The following is a 17158-nucleotide window of genomic DNA, read 5'->3' as shown; positions in this document are numbered from 1 at the left end:
GCCCCGGGGGGCACTGGTTTTGAGAAGCGTCGAGCTTTCACCTCCACAGCCGTGTCCCAGCGTGGGTGCTTACAGCTGGTGGTCCCTGGTGGGGAAGGCGGCTCGTAGCGATGTGGCGTGAAAACAGGGGCTCGGGGAGGGCAAAGAGAGACCCTCGCCCAGCGCCTGCTCGTGTCACGGGGATGAGCTAGAGCAGAGGAGGCAAAACCAGATCTGCTCTGCCAACGCCACGGCGCGTTAGCCTTGGCAATCCCCCTCCCCAACTCCTGCTCGCCCCAGGCTCTCCGTGGCCCAGCCAGGCAGTGCTGGGAGCCCTGTGAGCTCCTGAGGAAGGACCGCTGGCCCAGAGGAAGGTCTCTCCTTGGGCACAGCGCATCCCGGCCACGTAAAACCAGGCCCCTTCGAGCTGAGCGGGTCCTCTGAAGTGGGGGATCTTTTGGGAAGGCGAAGGTCCCCATGAGCTAGCTCTAATTTTGGAGAGACCAGGACGTGCTCCTCTGCATCAGCTGGGCTGAACCTTCACCCGAGCACCCTGTGCGTGGATGCCACGTCTCAGCAGGTGCTGGTGGGTGCTCCCCACGAGCCTTCGCCCCACCATGCAGCACCAGCCCAAGCCAGACGCCCTCCCCGGCTCTGCGTAGTCAGCCGGAGGGCTGCCTCCCTCGCTGGCTGCAAGATGTTGGTGGAACAGCTGCTTTGATTTGCAAAACGCTGATTGCTAGAATATCTTGCATTCCAGGAGGCTGGGGGTGACTATTAGGGATGCAGAGCTACCGGGGAGTGGAAATTCCTGCGCCCAAGCCAGCCCCGGGAGTTGCTGGAGTTACATTCACCCTCGTCCTGCCTGCGCCGGGGCTGCAGCAACCCCCCGAATGCCTTCGGCTCCGACACACGCGTCCTTGGCCAGACATCGGCACTCTGAAGTTGCCGTTTCACAACTGACAGACCCGGGGAGATTAATGAAACATTTCCAAACGGAGAGAGTGATGGGGAAAACACCGCGGCACAATGGAGGCGTCTGCAATTGTAACAGCCCTCCTGATTTTCTGTAAACTAGGCCACTTCCCCTGCTCTTCCTTATCCTTGAATCACCTCAGTCAGCAATTGAGAGTAAACATGGAGTTGTGTCCCTGCCCATAACCGCCTTCTGCTCCTGTCTTACAGGCAGCGTTTATGTGCCGTAAGGTGTCCGTGCCACGTTATGAGCCGGGCAGCTCTGTAAACACAGATAGCCGCCCTGCCTCGCGACTACGGCGGGTGGTGGGGAGGCAGGAGACTTGGTTCTGGGCTCTGACGAAGCTGCGTGACCTTGGCATTGTGCCACGCACCCCCTGCTGCCTCCTTTTTCTGTGGTCTCCTTTGCCAAGGGTTGTGATGTGCTCTCCCGGTGAGGCAGCGAACTTGTGCTGGCCCTGTTTTTCAGAGAGGGAAAAGAGGAACGAGGGTATAGAGTGCTTTTCCCAAGGTCACACAGAGGTAGCGGCAGCATCACCACCAGCTCTGTGTCCCCAGCTCTACCTGACGATGTGGCCATGAGGCCACCAAGGCGTGCAAGCCAAGAGTCACTGGAAAAGCCCGTGGAGAGGAAACTGTCCCCAGCAGGGTCATGCAGGGATGGAGGCTCAGTGGTCCCTCCCCTTTGGACCCAGAGCTCATGCATGTGGGTTTAAAACCATGACTGTTGTGAAAGTTAAAGCTGCTGTCCCCGGGAGAGGAACGGTGCAAATTCCCCCCTGCCGATGCAATGGCAAGGGCTGGCAAGTGAGTGGCAGAGCATGGACACTGCTCTGAAACAGGAGTTTGGCCAGTCAGGACCATTTTTTGGCAAGGTGATGCCAAGGTGAGCAAGAAGGGGGTGCAGGACTGGGAGGACAAGGTAGCTGCGAAATAACCTCCACACTAACGCTCTGATAGCCCTCAGCATCCCACCAGCGCCACGTGGGTGAAGCCTTCTGACTCATTCCTACTGCTGCCTGCTCGAGAGGGTCCCTGAGAAAACATTCGGGATGGTCGGCAACTCAGAAGTACAATTTAATTTTGCCGCAGCGCTTGCTCTGGAAGCGGGCTGGCCCATCCTGCCCAGCCTGCATGGTCCGAGCTGCCAGCAGCCCCCTCCTCGTTAGGCAGCGGTAGTGAGGAGGGAGGTGAGCTGTGCCAGGCTCAGTGGCGCAGGGCTGCTGTTAAGGGCTGTAAGAGCAGCAGGGCGATGCTGCGCAACGATGGTGAAAGACCCCAAAATAGGCCACGGCCCCTGCAACTTGCTAGGGCAAACAATGTCCCTGCCCATAGAGCAACTCAAGTCAGGTTTATTTCTGTGAGATGGAGGGGAATTGCAACACACTGCCCAGGCAGAGGTAAAAATTCACCCTCCAGCACAGCTCTGGGCCCCGTCCAGCTCTCAGCCTTCACAGGACCTGGACTGGCCTCCAATCCAAGGAGCTCCTTAACAGCTCCTCCACCTCCACTGCCCAAAAAGGGACCAAACCCACCTGGCTGAATTCTGGTCGCTGCTCAGCTTTAAAGCATGTTCTCATACCCTGAGCTACTCTGCAAACCAGGCTCTTCTTCCTCTGCTGAGGTGGGTCTCCATCCTCACCTCCTCCCCAGGCAGCCACACCAGCTGCAGGAGGGGAAGGAGATCAAGGTGAAGGTGACAGCCGGACCGCGGATGCCGTTTCCTGACCCGTATCTCGCCGGGAACGCTCACCTCCTCCTCCTCACCAGGGGAACTGAGCTCACCCATAGCCTGGTAGGAGCAAAACCAGAAGCGAGCAACAGGCTCGGCACGCGCGAGAAAGCAGCGATGGGTCTGGCAGCTATTTGGAGATGGCAAACCGACCCACTCCGACCCCTTCCCATCTCATGGAGGCCACGGAGATTCCTGGCCAGCTGACGGATGGCGTAAGCACTTTATTGATTTCTGCATACAGTGCAGGAGAGATTTAATTGAAATATGGAGGTTTCTAACCTCAGTGTCAGCCTCTCAGTGGGGATGTTGCTGTGCAAAGCAGCCAAGGTTGTGCCATCCTCTTCCAAACGCTGTCTCCTGCTGGGAACATACATGCAGAAAACAGAGAACCCTCCCAGAAAGGGATGCGCTCGCACACATTAACCACGCACACCATGGAGGGATCCAAAAGCAGCCTTCATGGAGTGGTATCCATGCACTGGTACTGAATATGGCCTCATCCTTTCGGCATTTATTGTTAAATAAACCCCTCCTGGTTTATATAGTACCCAGAGGCCAAATGAAGGCCTGACTCAAGTATAATTCAGTTAAAAGCAGAAATGTATTGAGCAGCAAAGCATGCAAATCTTTATGTGTGCAGTAAAAATCAGAGTGTTGACAAAAATACAAGAACAGAGCTGGGTCAGCACCAGCCAGCAAACTCCTGGGAGAGCTCTGGGTACCAGCATCCAGCGGCTGTCCAGGAAACTCCAGGGCTTGCTCACCCTCTCTGCCTCTGACAAATTTCTCTCATTTCTCTAATGTAATATTAGAGAAATAGGTAATATTAGAGAAATAGAATATTTCTCAAATGTAATATTAGAGAAATAGGTGTGGGCTGAGAAGAGCTAGAAAAGACCATGGTACCCAGTCCTCCCTGGACATTCGGGTCCTGGATAAAACATACCACAGCAACGACTCTGCTCTGGGTTAGCAGCGTTAAAACCCAAGTCATGGCATTGGCGAGACCCGAGCGAATCCTGCCTGGTTTCAGGACTCAGAGAATCCGAGGTTTGGCAGCACAGGACATTTTCCAAAGTAGAAATACCCCTTCCTTCTGCCCTAAGGAATTCCCAATGGTGGGGTTGGACACAGCAAGCATCTCCGTGCTCCCTGAAAAGGCTCCATCCTCCCTGACAGCATTTCCACCTGCATGTTTGGGCACCCTCTCCCTGGGGAATCGGCAATAGGGCTGGGGGAAGGTAAGAGGGGGCTGGCCTATTAATATCCTGTTTGTACAGAGGAGTGGGCGGTCAGCAGGAAATAATTGCCTCTTTCCTAAACTGAAGAACCACCAGTTGGTCTTTGTGCTCTTTGAAATTGTCAGAGCTTAGCAAATAGCCCCGCTTCCCATGCGGCCGGGAGCGGGATGGCAGCAGTGGGCCCTGCTCCCTCCCACTCCCCTGCAGGCTCCCTTCATTAAAACACTCGGGGAAGCTGAACGGAATGCCAGCCCTTCCTACATACCCCATAAAGCTGACAAGCAATTATATCCACTGAAGGGAGCCGTGCTGGGACAGCAAAGAAAGGCTCAGGAAGGCAGTGAAAGCAGGTCTTTTTGTACCCACGCTCAGAGAGCAGGCAGCAGTGCTTCGTGGAGAACATCACACGAGACCTTACAGGATGCTCCTTCCCCTTGCAGGTCATGTCCTTCCCTCTCCCGTGTCCTCAGGGAAGGTTGTGGTGCAGGAATAAAGAGCTACTGGGATTTAAGGCTGACATTTCACCGCTTCCTGCAGGAAAGTGCACGCAGCTTGCAGGTGGATACCACCGAACAAGCCGCTTCAGAGCCTCGGCAGGCACTCTGCTCGCTGGACCATGTCCTCGGGGCTCTGAAGCAGGTGAGCCTTTCACAGCAGGAAAGGAGCTGCTTGTGGGAGAGGAGCTAACCGAATTGGAAAATGCTGTGACTATGGCATAGCCTTAGCCATGTAGGAAACAACTGCATTTCACTTCAGCTACTTCCAAGTGGCTGGCGTTTCCAGGACAGTTGAATTCAGAAGGAGCAGATTTGGGGGGGAGGCTGGGCCCCTTGGCTGGGGACATAAATCCAGGAATACACTCCAATTCCAAACCTATAGCCTGACCACAGGACTCGACTGGCAGAGGTGACCTCCAAGGGTGTGATATTTCCACAGATTCTTCCTTTTACTCTAAGCAATGATTCCCCCAGCAGCTTGCATGGCTAAAGGCAGCAAGCTGGCTCTCACTCCCAGCCCCACCATAAGAGCTCACGGCAGAAGGTGCAAATTGAGAGTGGCTTCGAAAGAGGGAGACACAACAGTAAGGAGAGGGACTGCAGCAGAGGAGCCAAGAGCTCTGAGCATCTCCCAGTGATGTCTTTGCGGCCTAGGTACCTCTCTGATCCTAGAGGTGCCAGGCCAGCCACCCTGGTGTCTTCGACACCCCCTTTGCTCACCCCACCACCCTTGATCAGCAGGCCCACCTTCACAGGTGACAGCAGCAGTGGGATGGAGACAAACCTGAGCTCCTCTCTTTCTCCCTCCCCATCCCCTTCACACTACAGCTCCAGTCGTGAAGTCAACATAAGGGGCAGGCAGGTGGTTTTGTCTTCCTTGTGCCAGCAGCCGCTGTGTCGACAATGAAAAGCCAGGGAGGAATCAGCGCAAAGCTGTAAAGTGTGGGGTTTTTTTTTTCTCTCTCTCAAATAAAAGTCCATTAATAATCAGCAAAGCATTTAATGAGAGGCTAGAAGGAGTTCTCAGCATTAAGAGGGGATTAAGGGTAATCTTCATCGCTTATGCCTCCTTGCTGCTTGGAGGCGGTTCTGACCTGCTCTTGCCAAAAGGGCCAAAGGTGGCTAGAAGCGAGGTAAGGCTGGGACACACAGCCCTGGGGAATGTAGGACTGCAACTCACCTGATGAGGGGTCCCTGCGGGAAGGAAACAAGACACAGGTTAAGCATGATCAGTTTTGAAGCAGCCATTCACGTTTAAAAATCATTATTTCATCTTAATTAATCAGGGCTTCCCCTTAAAGAGGGGGCTGCAATTTCTGCTGACATGAGAGCATCTTTTCATCCGAGCACACAGCTCTAATTCAAATTTGGCCAAACAGATCCTCTGCCAGTTTGCAATGTGTAATTTGCTCCTGCAGGCATCACAGCCTCTGCGCTGGGATGAAGCTAAACCGCTAAACCAGAAATCTTGTACTGTATGGGTCCCTTACAGACCAGACAAGGGATGTGCTGTCCTCAGTGTCTCTGGAGTAAACATGCATGAGAAAGATTTGATGCACAGCATGTTCCCTGCTATCTCACCTGCAGCAGGAAAGGAATAGCCTCCAGGGCCATCCCACTCTTGGTGCCCCCTCCCAGCACACCAGCAGCTTCCCTGGCTGTTACAGGCACAGAAGCAAAGTTTCCAGGAGTTGCACAGGACTCTAGAAGGAACCAAACATTTGGATTTGGCACCTCAAGGCCCTGCTAGAGATGCTGACCCCCTACAGCCAGCTGGGGAACAGAAATTACATCTCCTCCACGTGACCTCAGCTAGGCTGGCACTACAAAGAGCCGCAAGTGGCCCACGGAGCCAAAAGCGGTGTGGAGTATCTTGGAACAGTGATTAGATTTTAGAAAGTCATGATCTCATCATGCATCTCCTGGGAGTGAAGAGAAAAGCATCCTCATGGATTAAAATTTTGGTTCCAAATTATTCACTCAGCTCTGGGAGCAGGAAACTAATTTTCCTGGCTTTGTATTTCTGTCAAACGCTGTGCTTAATTCTCTTTTCATATTGCTTTTATACTGGTTTGACACCATTGATTTACGTTTAGTTACTCCTAATCTGTGGTAGTGAAAGGAAAGGCATGCTCTGATCTGCTGTCCCAGATTTCACTGTATTATCTGCTGACTTCAACTACCCTGTCTCTCTCCCAGGTATTACTATGAAGGGGGTTTTCTGGAGTGCTCTTGACCGTTCACACCAGCTGATTTCTCCCCTGACTACATTCAGAGTCCTGTTTTGCAGGCTTCAAGCACTGAGTTGCAGCTTTGCCAAGTACTTCCCTTCTGCCTCGCAGCCCTCCACCCTCTCTCACCAATTCCCAGAGAGGTTGTTTGCTCTTCTCCATCTCTGCTAGGTCTTCCCAACTCCCCCACATTTTATGTCATCAGGAAACTTAGACGCTTTTAATGCTATGCCTCCCTCAAGGTCACAAATTTCAAAGGAGACTCGGGCACCAAGTGCGGTGTGCTGTATGTACCCTCTCCCCAGCCTAAAGCTTTTTTCCTGATACTCTGCTCTCTGTGTCTGTGAGGTTAATTCATCTCTTTTCAAAAGCCTCCTCAACCTAAACTGGGTAAATCAGTGGTAGCTCCTAAAAAAAATTTAGCTCCTAAAAATATCCAGGAAAGACAATCATGCCAGGATTTAACTGTACAGCTGTACTTTGAGAAGGGCGAAGTGCCTGGCTGCAGCTGGAGACTGTTTTGTCTCCCATCTCTCAACTCCGTCATGTCCTCCGTATGTTCTAGCAAATTCATCAGGCATGACTCACAGACCTTCCCTGTACGCATTCCCATCTGCTGACTGCCCCTTCCTAAAATTAGACCCTACTCTTGTTGGCACACGGGTTCAGTCACGGGGGAAGATGAGGAGCTGCAGACCCACGTCCCTTCCTTGTGTCACAGCAGGGAGCTGAGTCCAGAAGGGACTGGTGTTCAGGCTAAGGAGGACGATCCGTCTCGGCTTGTCCTTGGCCCTGCTGCTGCAGTGGAGAGTGAGGATGATAAATGTTTCTCTTCTCCAAGAGCTGGCTGGAGACCACTGCCTCATTTCATGAAAGCCAGCCCCTGAGAGACAAGAATGCTCTGGGTCTATACCGACTTGTCATTTACGCCAGTGAGGAAGGACATCTCACGCTATGAAATCCTGGAGACCATGAGTGCTTGCTGCTCCTCTTTCTGAAGTCCCAAATTTGTGTGAACTTAGCCATGCACCTTTCAGCAACCTTTCTGCTCACTGAAGGACTCACTAGAATCAGTCTGGGTCCCAACGGCTTGTCCAGACATCTTATTCCTAAGGGTCTCAGTGGTGAGTGTGGGTCTCCCAACTGCTGGGAAGGGGAAATCTGAAGGCTGGACTCTGGGTGTTATTTGGGGAGAAAAGAAAGGAATAAGGTCATCACTCTGCTAAGTGTAGAACAGCACTGACATTCAGCTGGGGAATTTTGTGTTCCCGTTATTTCCTCTGCTCCTGGGGGAACATTCACCAGGAGTGAAGTCAGTTGTTAGGAGACACTGACACTACAGCTAGAATATTTGCGGCCACATTCAGGCGGCTGGGACTGACTATAAATCCAACAAGTGTTACTGGAGACGTGCACACATGCATCCTTCTTTTACTGTCGACCTCAGCCCCGGCCCCAGAAGGGCAGTGTTGTGCAATGGTTACAAACCAATAAAAGTATTATTCTTTGATGAGAGTCAGAAAAAATGACTCCTCACACCCTACTGACCTCCTGGGTGTAGTCGGAGTCCTAGCAGTCTCATTAGCCTTTACTGCCTTTGGGTTCAGGGCACAAACTGTGTGAGATTGTGAATTAAATTTGACCAGAGGGAACAGGAGTCCAACCTGCTGCACAGAGCACTGGAAGGACTGTGCCAAGCCTACAGGGTAAAACCTTCCCCTTGAGATGCCAATAAGGGCTTTGCACTATGCAGCTCCCTTGGGAAGAGGCTCCTGGTGAGGGTGTGCAGGAGGGCAGGAGCCCAGCTGGCACATCACAGCCCAGGTCACTTTGGCAAGGCTGGCAGCTACGCAGATCCACCCTGCAGTTGGAAACTCCCGTGTGCTCTGGAGTTGGGAACAAACACTAAACATGGAGCCTCGGGCTACTGCTTTCACGCCTTGCCCTTTTCACATTACAATGGTCCATCAGTGCTGTTACAGCACGTTCTGTCCTGTTAGCTGTAAGCGGATGGTTGCTGGATGTCCTCCGACCATCTGAGAGACAGCCCATCAGCTGCAAAATGTGTATAAAAAATTTTCTGTCAAACTAACAGGGAAAAGCAAAAGAAACACTCATTTACTGCTCCTAAATTTCAGACCTCCAGAGTGCTCATCAAAGCATTCAGTTTTCATACTTCCAAGGCAGATTTTGCATTTCCTCCCAGCTGTCACTGTCAGACCGTAATAGGAAACAAAAGAGAAAATGTGGTGCGTGGCTGGGAAGGATGAGATGAATGAGCTATTCGGTGGTCTGCTGTGTTGTCAAAAGAAACTCTTTCCAAGGGTCTGTTATTTCACACGTGTCTAATGCAACTCATATGCTCAGCAAAGACCTCCTAGAACCTCACTGGTAATTAAGACATAGAGTACCTGTAATTTCCAGGTCCCATACCCAGAACCGTATACAGGCAGGACCCTGAGCAAGGTCCTTTCCCACTCTCTTCCTTGCCCTTGCTCTGTCTCCTGCCTGCAGCTGTGAGTTTGCCTCCGTAAAGGCTCTGCTCTCCCTCCTTGCAGACAGCCCGTCGGCTCCAGTAAATGTCACAGTCAAACACCTGAAAGCCAACTCAGCCGTTGTGACTTGGGATGTTCTGGAAGATGAAGTTGTCATTGGATTTGCAATTTCCCAGCAGGTACGGTGTCTACAGTTACCCAGTTTTGGTCACGCTCATCTTCACCCCAGGTCCCCTCAGTTTCCAAATTCTCTTGCTGCAGTTTAAGCCCATTCCTTCTCGTCCTGTCCCTCCTGGTCTGGGATGGGACTTGGCTTCCCGTCCTCTTTGCAGCAGCGCTTCATTTATTGGTAGCTGCAGAGAGGAAAGGGTCCGATGGTCTCCATGTCCATGGTGGACAGGGCAGGAAGCAGTGGTCTTAGATGACAGCAGTGCACACGGGAGGCCTCTCCACCACTCTGTGCTCTCCTCTCTCGGCTTCCAGAAGAAGGACGTGCGGATGCTGCGCTTCATCCAGGAGGTGAACACCACCACCCGCTCCTGTGCCCTCTGGGACCTAGAGGAGGACACTGAGTACATTGTGCATGTCCAGTCCATCAGCATCCAAGGCCAGAGCCCTGCCAGTGAGCCAGTCCTCTTCAAGACCCCCAGGGAAGCTGAGAAACTAGCCTCTAAAAATAAAGGCAAGTGTGGGTGAGTTCCTATGTGGCCCCTGGGACACCCAGGCAGCGTAGGGCTCTGCAGAGAGGAAAGCAGTATCCTGTGCAATGAGAATAGCTGGGTTAAACACACGCAGGACTGAGTGCCCTCTCACAGCCCCATGTGGACAAGCGGGATGCCCTGAGTGTACCCAGCAGACAAGGCTGATGGGTGCACAAAGCCATAGGCAGATGCTGCCAAAGGTTGGCTGTTCATTTCTCCCGTTTCAGATGAGGTTTAACAGGCAAAATGAGGAGAAGGTTTCCAGACTGGGAGCTGTGCATCCAGCATCCTTGCAAGTGGAGAATGCCAGGGGAAATTCCTGAGCAGCCTGTGAATTCATGTGGAACTAGACCCTTGGATAGCACTGGGCACACCACCACTGTGCTCACAGGGCACTTGGGGAGATTTGCTGAGCCTCCTGTGCTTGGATTCCAGGACAGCAGGGGAAAAAAGTACCCAGAGACTCCCACTTTTCTTACATTTCAAATACTTCTGCCAAATCACAGAAAGCTGAGGTTGGAAGGCACCTCTTGAGATCACCTACTCCAAACCCCTGCTCAAGCAGGGTCAACTAGAGCAGGCTGTCCAGGATCATGTCCATTTGGGTTTTGAATATCTCCATGGAGGAAATCAGGCACTTCCTCATTGGCAGCTCCTTCACTTGTTCCTCTAAAGCCAAAGCAGATAGTTGAAGATTTTCTGTCAGCAAGAATCTCTGCTACAAAAAGGGCTAGGGAGTCCAGGGGTCTGGGATCTAAAGGGTTACTGCCTGCCTACTGAGGACACAGCCTGTTGCAGGGCTTTTGGCCATGGTTCCTAGGATGGTGTGAGTTCTTGACTCTTTCTCCTAAAATGATTTGGTGTCTGTAAATACTGAATTGCTGTTCATCTGAAAACACTAAGAGGAGCACTGCTTCCCTCCCTGGAGGCCTGAACCGTAATCTTCTTAGAGCTTTGAAGCCGAGGAGGCGCATTACGCCCTGCAAAAAGGCTCTACTCATTTCTGAATCCCATGGCTCCACTGAAAAATATCATGCCAGGCTCCACACTCCTGAGCTGGGAGAGGAACTACTGAAGCATGCAAGGCTTTGTGACAGGCGCAGACGGCACTAACAGCAGAGAGAGAGCAGACCGAGCCGCCACGGGGCCAGATAACATGTGGACTTACCCCATGGCAGCTCCTCTGGGGTAATTGTTGATCCTGTCTCACTGCTCCTCCCTCGCCCCATCTCCTGCAGGTTGTCACAGGCAGTTGCTGCAGAGCAACTGATGCTCTGAAAGTTCAAAGCACAGCTCGTGCTGCTGGCATTACTGACGGGCAAGGACTCTCTCCCTGCTAGCTTTGACCCTGACGCACTGATGATTTGAGTCAAAGGCACTGTTAAACCAGTGTCTAGCGCAGCCTGAGCCATGCCGTTAGGTTTCATGATCTCTCTTTCCCCTTGTGCAGATGAGGTGACAATGAAGGAGATGGCGAAGAAAAACCAACAGCTGCGAGCAGGGGAAATTCTCATCATTGTTGTCGTGTTGTTTATGTGGGCAGGTCAGTTCAATCTTTCTGTCAAAAGCATGTAATATCTCTAGAGCCTGCTGGATTGCTTGGTTTGCATGTGTCATCATGTAAGACCTGAAAAGAAACCCTTTCTCCCATAAAGAGTACTGCACATTCAGCTGTGAGGGCACTTCTGTTCCCTCTGCAGCATCACAAGTTGGGCAGTGCCAAAAGCAGGTGAATCAGTGGTCTGATCTGGTCCAGCAGGAAGCAGGTGATGGACTTGATGAACCAATTGCCTAATTCCCCATGGCTAATCCTGTAATCTCAATTCTTCCAGAATGCACTGATGATAATGCCCTCAGCCATCCAACAGGATGCCTCAAGCCCTTCAAATGATACAGGTCACTGTAATTATCTGGCTATTATATGACTCCAACTCTCATGCAAAACAAATTTAAGAGTCTCGCTCGCAACACGCACTATTATATATACACTAAAACCCACTTCAAAATCAATTAAAATAATGGAAGCACTGAAAGAACAAATGGCCCCAAACATCAAAACACCAATAAAACCAGACCCTCTCAACATTCCCTATTAAAATAATAGGAAGAGGATGGACATCAGCAGAAACATATTAACCGAAAGGAAGGAAAAGTCTACATGAGCTTGGGACGGTGAGGGGAGGAAGGACTAGCATTAGCTGAAAGCTGCTATCCCGAAGGGTGCTTTGGAGCCACACTTTTGGCAGTCTTTTGAAATTCCACCCTAGTCCTCCTTACACTTTGCAGCCATTAATCCTTTTAATCCAAGCAGAGCCTCTGTTACAAGATGGCTACTGTAGTATATGATTTTGTAAGCAAAACCACATGTCCAGCTGTAGCTGGGAGCACCCAGTGCTGTGGAAGGTGCAGTAAAACCATCCTAAGGCCACTTTGCTATGGGATGCGATAGGCGTAGCTAGGCACATACATTAACACAGCCTCTAACAGAGCATCAGATAAATGTGCTCCTTCAAGATGAAGATCCCTCACTATGGCTTTCTGTAATGTGTACAAATATATAAATTAAATTTCCAAAGAGAACCAAGAGTTTTCCGACATGAGTTTGGGACCACATTTCAATAGAGCTTACAGCAAATTGTACCTAGGACAGATCTCACTCATATGTTTTAAGCTAGCAAATGGGGAGAGAAAAAAGCTTCTGACTCCTGCTCCATCAGCTTAGCATGTCTGAAGCGGCTGTAACCAGCCCTTCAGCTTGTTCAGTTTTGAAATTACATGCATGAGTTAATGGGAAATAAAGTTTGCACATGTTTGTTTTCTATTTAGAGCCCCAGCCTCCCTGGCTGCCAGTCAGCTGGTGCTCCTGCTGCAACGTAAAACATTAATGAAACAACATTTGCTCCCTGCGAGTCACAGAGCACATTGCCCAAGGGGGAATGGTTCAGGTGACCCAAGGAAATTGGCAGGAAGGGAAATTAGCACTATGGTAAATCTATGATCCATAAAAGACAACCTTTGCCACTCAGTATTTAGTCCTCTTGTCCCAGTCAAACCACTTTTCCACACACAGAGCACGTAAACAGTCACATGCAGAATTTTCCCAGGTCAGAAGAGAAACTCACCACAACAGTACTGAGCGGCTGATGACTTGACAACTTGTAGTTTCAGTGGTGAGCATAACGTTATGTCCTCTAAAGGTGCTGGTCTGTCACCTCTACTGCTGTAAACTGTAACAATCCTGAATTGATAGGGGTTGCATCAGTCTACTCCAACAGAAGATTTGGCCCATTTATACTAGATTCTGCCAAGAGGAGATACCTCCAGGGAAAGATGTGAATAGGAAACCAGTCAATGATCTGAGATCCATCACAAAAGAGGGGGATGGAGGCATCAACTGTGTCCTGTACAGTTTTGCAAGGTTTCTTACAAGTGAGTCCAGGTGACAAAGAATCAGATCCATGTATAGTATTTTTTTTTGCCCTGGAAAGTCCTGAGTTTACCATGCATTATTTGCATTTCCAGAGACTGGACAGCAATTATTGCTAAAGATGATAACCAAATGAAAACCTAAACTAAATCAAAATGTTTCCAAAACCTCTAGTCCATGATCTTTTCAGCATTTATGTCAAGTTTTAGTTGTGCACATTCAAATTTAAATGCCCTGCCACTAAAAACAATCATGAATAGTTACATGAAACAAGTGAACAACTGATTCATCTCCAACTGTAGTATAATATAAAACTCAGATCAGCATCGGAACAAAGAATTCGCTAATACCACAATTTCCCTTCTAGACAGATGACTTACATTTAAAAATGAAAGCGGATGGGGGGGAAAATCTCTCTACATCTAGTGGGTTTTTTACAAACTTTCACTATACAAAAACCTCTTTCCAGCTCTTAACCTGGCCTGGCCATAACCTGAATGTATGACGACGTTTTCGCAAATGCGAACTGGAACCTGTCTGTGCCCAGGGCTCTGAACCGAGATGAGACCCAAGCTCTTGCGCTGTCTGTCTTTCCGGTATTGTTCACAGCACTTTGCTTCTTTGTGCCTCAGTTTTACCATCAGAAATGACAGACGGTGTGACTGTGGCAGATGTTAACCTATCCTCCTAGGATCAGCCATTTGTTCACATACGCAAGAAAGAATTTGGACCACTGTGTTTATCAGTAACACCTGGGGGCAGCTGCCATAACAACACCTCACTTTATAAAGCAGTTTGCGATGATCTGGTGAAAACTTTACATATGTTTTGCTATTAGGGGAGCTGGAATATTTTTCAGTAAGGGAGAAGCAGCATCTGCCTGGGTCTGCTTAACCTCCATGTTTGGAATCTGCAGGCAGAGAAGTTATTTGGTCAAAATGTCACATAAAAGCTTCCAAGACAGACATTTGCAGTCTTCTTGCGCGTCATGGCTGCCTGCTTTTCGCTTCATGTGCCTGCGTGTGTGGGAGGAAATTTCCACCAGCAGCTTTTGCTGCCGTCACTGTTGCATATTTGCAGATGTTGTCCTGCTGCTCAAAAGGCCCTGGCTTGTATCACATGCAGGCAGGTATGGTACCTGCCTCTCATCTGCCAGCTCCAGCTCCTTCTCTTCACCCCAGAGGAGAAAGATCAGAGGACATATTTTCACTAACCAGAAATTCCAGGAGCTCCTGGGTTTGCAAAGCAAAGATCCCATTTAACCACACGGTTCGTGTTGATTGCTATCCAAATGTAGGGCTTAAAACACTTGTCCCATTTAATGACAGGGAAGTTGGAATATAATTAATCTTCTGTCCTTCTGTCTAACTAGTTTAGCATGGAATTAGGCATCGAGAAGGAAACAGCCAGAGGGCTGACTAGCTGTGTTAGAAAATGATCCTTAGGAGCAATTGTGAATGCTGCTGAGATCTCTACCAGAAAGCACAAAGCTGGCTGGCAAGCAAGGGATCTCTGATCTCTGCAGGCTCCAGGGGCTGAGCTCATTTGTGTGATCACTAATGCTTTTTCCTGTTAGGGGTGATCGCCCTGTTTTGCAGACAGTACGATATCATCAAAGATAATGAGCCAAATAACAGCAAGGAGAAAGTCAAGAGCGCCTCGGAGAACAGCACTCCCGAACACCAGAGCGGAGGGCTCCTCCGCAGCAAGGTGAGATGCTGCTGGCACGCAGTGGGGGACAGGGCAGACAATCAACTTCCAGCTGGGCCTCAGCTAAATTATCCAAAAAGCAGCCTCTGTTAAACATCCTCAGTCCAGCCTCCTCCCTCCAGCTGGGATGCAGAAGGAAAGACCCCTTCACATCCACCCATGCCAGTACCATGGCTTCGTTAGTGGTCCGAGCCTCCTAGACACATCAGGACACCAGCACTTTGCTCCTACCTCTAGATTATCTTACATGTCTATCAGTAAAACAGATTTCAATCCATTATTTCTGAAATATCTGAACATTTCTGGAAGAAGAATGCACTGAGCAATGCTGCAGTCCCTGAGCTGCTTGGGTCCTTACCCCCACAGCAGCCCTTAGGTGGCATGTGGTAAAGGGGATATTGCTCTTGCAATTAACTGAAGAGCTGATCAACAGGAGCATGGCTGGCAATACACATGATCTTAAGGTATGCCATATCCATAATGTAAGCAGACTCAGGACTATAATTTATACCAACTTATTTCAATTAATTTAACTTTCTTATGTTTCTATTCACAACTTGCACTCTGGCACACCCCCACCACTTTGTATTTACTTATTATTTGAAATAGTGCACTAATTCATGCTCATTCAGAAACAGACAGTGATGAACCATGCAACCCTAAAACCTCAACTCTGGCCCTTTTTCATTATCCTGAGGGGATGGGAACAAGAACTTTCAGAAAAACGAAAACTGACCAGCACACTGCACTCATCTCTGATGTGGTTTTTTTTTTTTTCTCTCTAGCAATTCCTATACATCCTTTCTTCCTTTGTCTCCTCTTCTCTTCTAGTTTCCAAAAAACAAGCCCTCAGTGAATATCATTGAAGCGTGACAGCCTGCCATCTGATAGATGGACTCCATTCCTCACTCTCACTTTCTGCCTCTGAGCCTTGATGACTAGGGAGGTGAAATATTGTTGGAGCAATCTGGAAAGAGACCTAGTGATTGTCACTTGCTGGCACACACCTCCTTGTCTGCGTTCTGCAAAACATCTGGCCAGAAAGAAAAATCCTGCAAAAAAACCCTGAAACCCAAACAAACAATTACAATGGAAAAGCATCAGTGAGACTGCTGCTGGTGATCCTGTACTGGACTCATGAATCACCTGGGCTGGAGCAACTTCTCACGCACTCCTCTCCACACTCACACTCTGTCTTCTGGAACAATTTTCCTGTCTCTGGAAACGTACAAGGGTTTGTTGTATCTTTATTTTGTCTCACTGTCACTACATCTTGACAGTATTAAGGTGAGCTCAGGCATCAGTCACTGTCACTCCTCTCCAAGCAAGAAAAGAGGAAAGCTCACAGCAGACATGACTAGCAACCAGATTTTGGCTGCTGTGTGCTCTCGGCTTGCTTTGTTCCATTGATGTGTGTTGTGTAACACGTCTTGCAGGTGGGTTTTTAAAACAAAAAAAAACTTAAAAAAGGCATACCCTAGTTTCCATTCCCACTGTGAGAACTTCCCTGGTTGTTCTCCAGTTAGGCTGCAGCACATGGTCTCCACCGTTGCTGTCTCTCCTATCTCACACTGGTGCTCTTCATCTCAGATAATCGGGGCATGCCGAACACTGAGGCACAGACCAACATGAGGGGACACCAGAAGCCATTATTTAGCTTCCAGGATAATTTCAACCATTTCCTCACAGTATTTTCAGCTGGGCCTGAGTCCACCACCAGTGTGATAAAAGGTCCATAAAAATGTAGCCAGTCAGCAAAAAAAGAAAAAAAGAAAAAAAAAAACCAAACTCATGATACTGGTTGCTATGCAAGGTCTCCAGTGGCAATAGCTATTTATTGCAAAACGCTCTTGCCTAAGGGACCTTTTTCTGAGGGCTTAAGTTCTTAAACTGCTTCTTTTAGTAGGGGTCCTGTGGGAAGGTCTGGTTCTCCTTACATGTCCTGTCTGCACTATTTTTGTGATGTTGTAATGCCAGGTATCTCCTGGAGGCAGTCCTCCACAAAAAGGATGACAATGAATGGGAAAGGGGCTGGGGTTCTCCTCTCTCTCAAGTGCTTGATGTTTGTAAGCTGACAGGATCCCTGGGATTGCTGGTGCTCTGGAAGCTGGTAGATGCAAATCCATCACATGGAAAAGATTTACTCTTTGTAGTGTGCCATGGGGTA

General features: G+C 49.5%; 1 protein-coding gene across 1 annotated transcript in view; it reads left to right on the top strand.

Annotated features, from left to right (window-relative positions):
* The window catches only part of FNDC5 (fibronectin type III domain containing 5), a 30572-nt gene extending 14627 nt beyond the window's left edge, over nt 1-15945 (top strand). Inside the window, exons 2-6 of the mRNA XM_010576333.1 lie at nt 9217-9332; nt 9637-9835; nt 11305-11397; nt 14858-14991; nt 15823-15945. Coding sequence (XP_010574635.1) covers nt 9217-9332; nt 9637-9835; nt 11305-11397; nt 14858-14991; nt 15823-15864 — 584 coding nt within the window. The 3' untranslated portion in view covers nt 15865-15945. The remainder of the gene's footprint in view (nt 1-9216; nt 9333-9636; nt 9836-11304; nt 11398-14857; nt 14992-15822) is intronic.
* Nucleotides 15946-17158: the final 1213 nt, after the last annotated feature.

Source organism: Haliaeetus leucocephalus, unplaced genomic scaffold (genome assembly GCF_000737465.1).
Source record: "Haliaeetus leucocephalus isolate CR32 unplaced genomic scaffold, Haliaeetus_leucocephalus-4.0 Scaffold517, whole genome shotgun sequence".
NCBI lineage: Eukaryota > Metazoa > Chordata > Aves > Accipitriformes > Accipitridae > Haliaeetus > Haliaeetus leucocephalus.
Note: the sequence above shows the minus strand (reverse complement) of the source record. Positions and strands in the feature narration are given on the sequence as shown.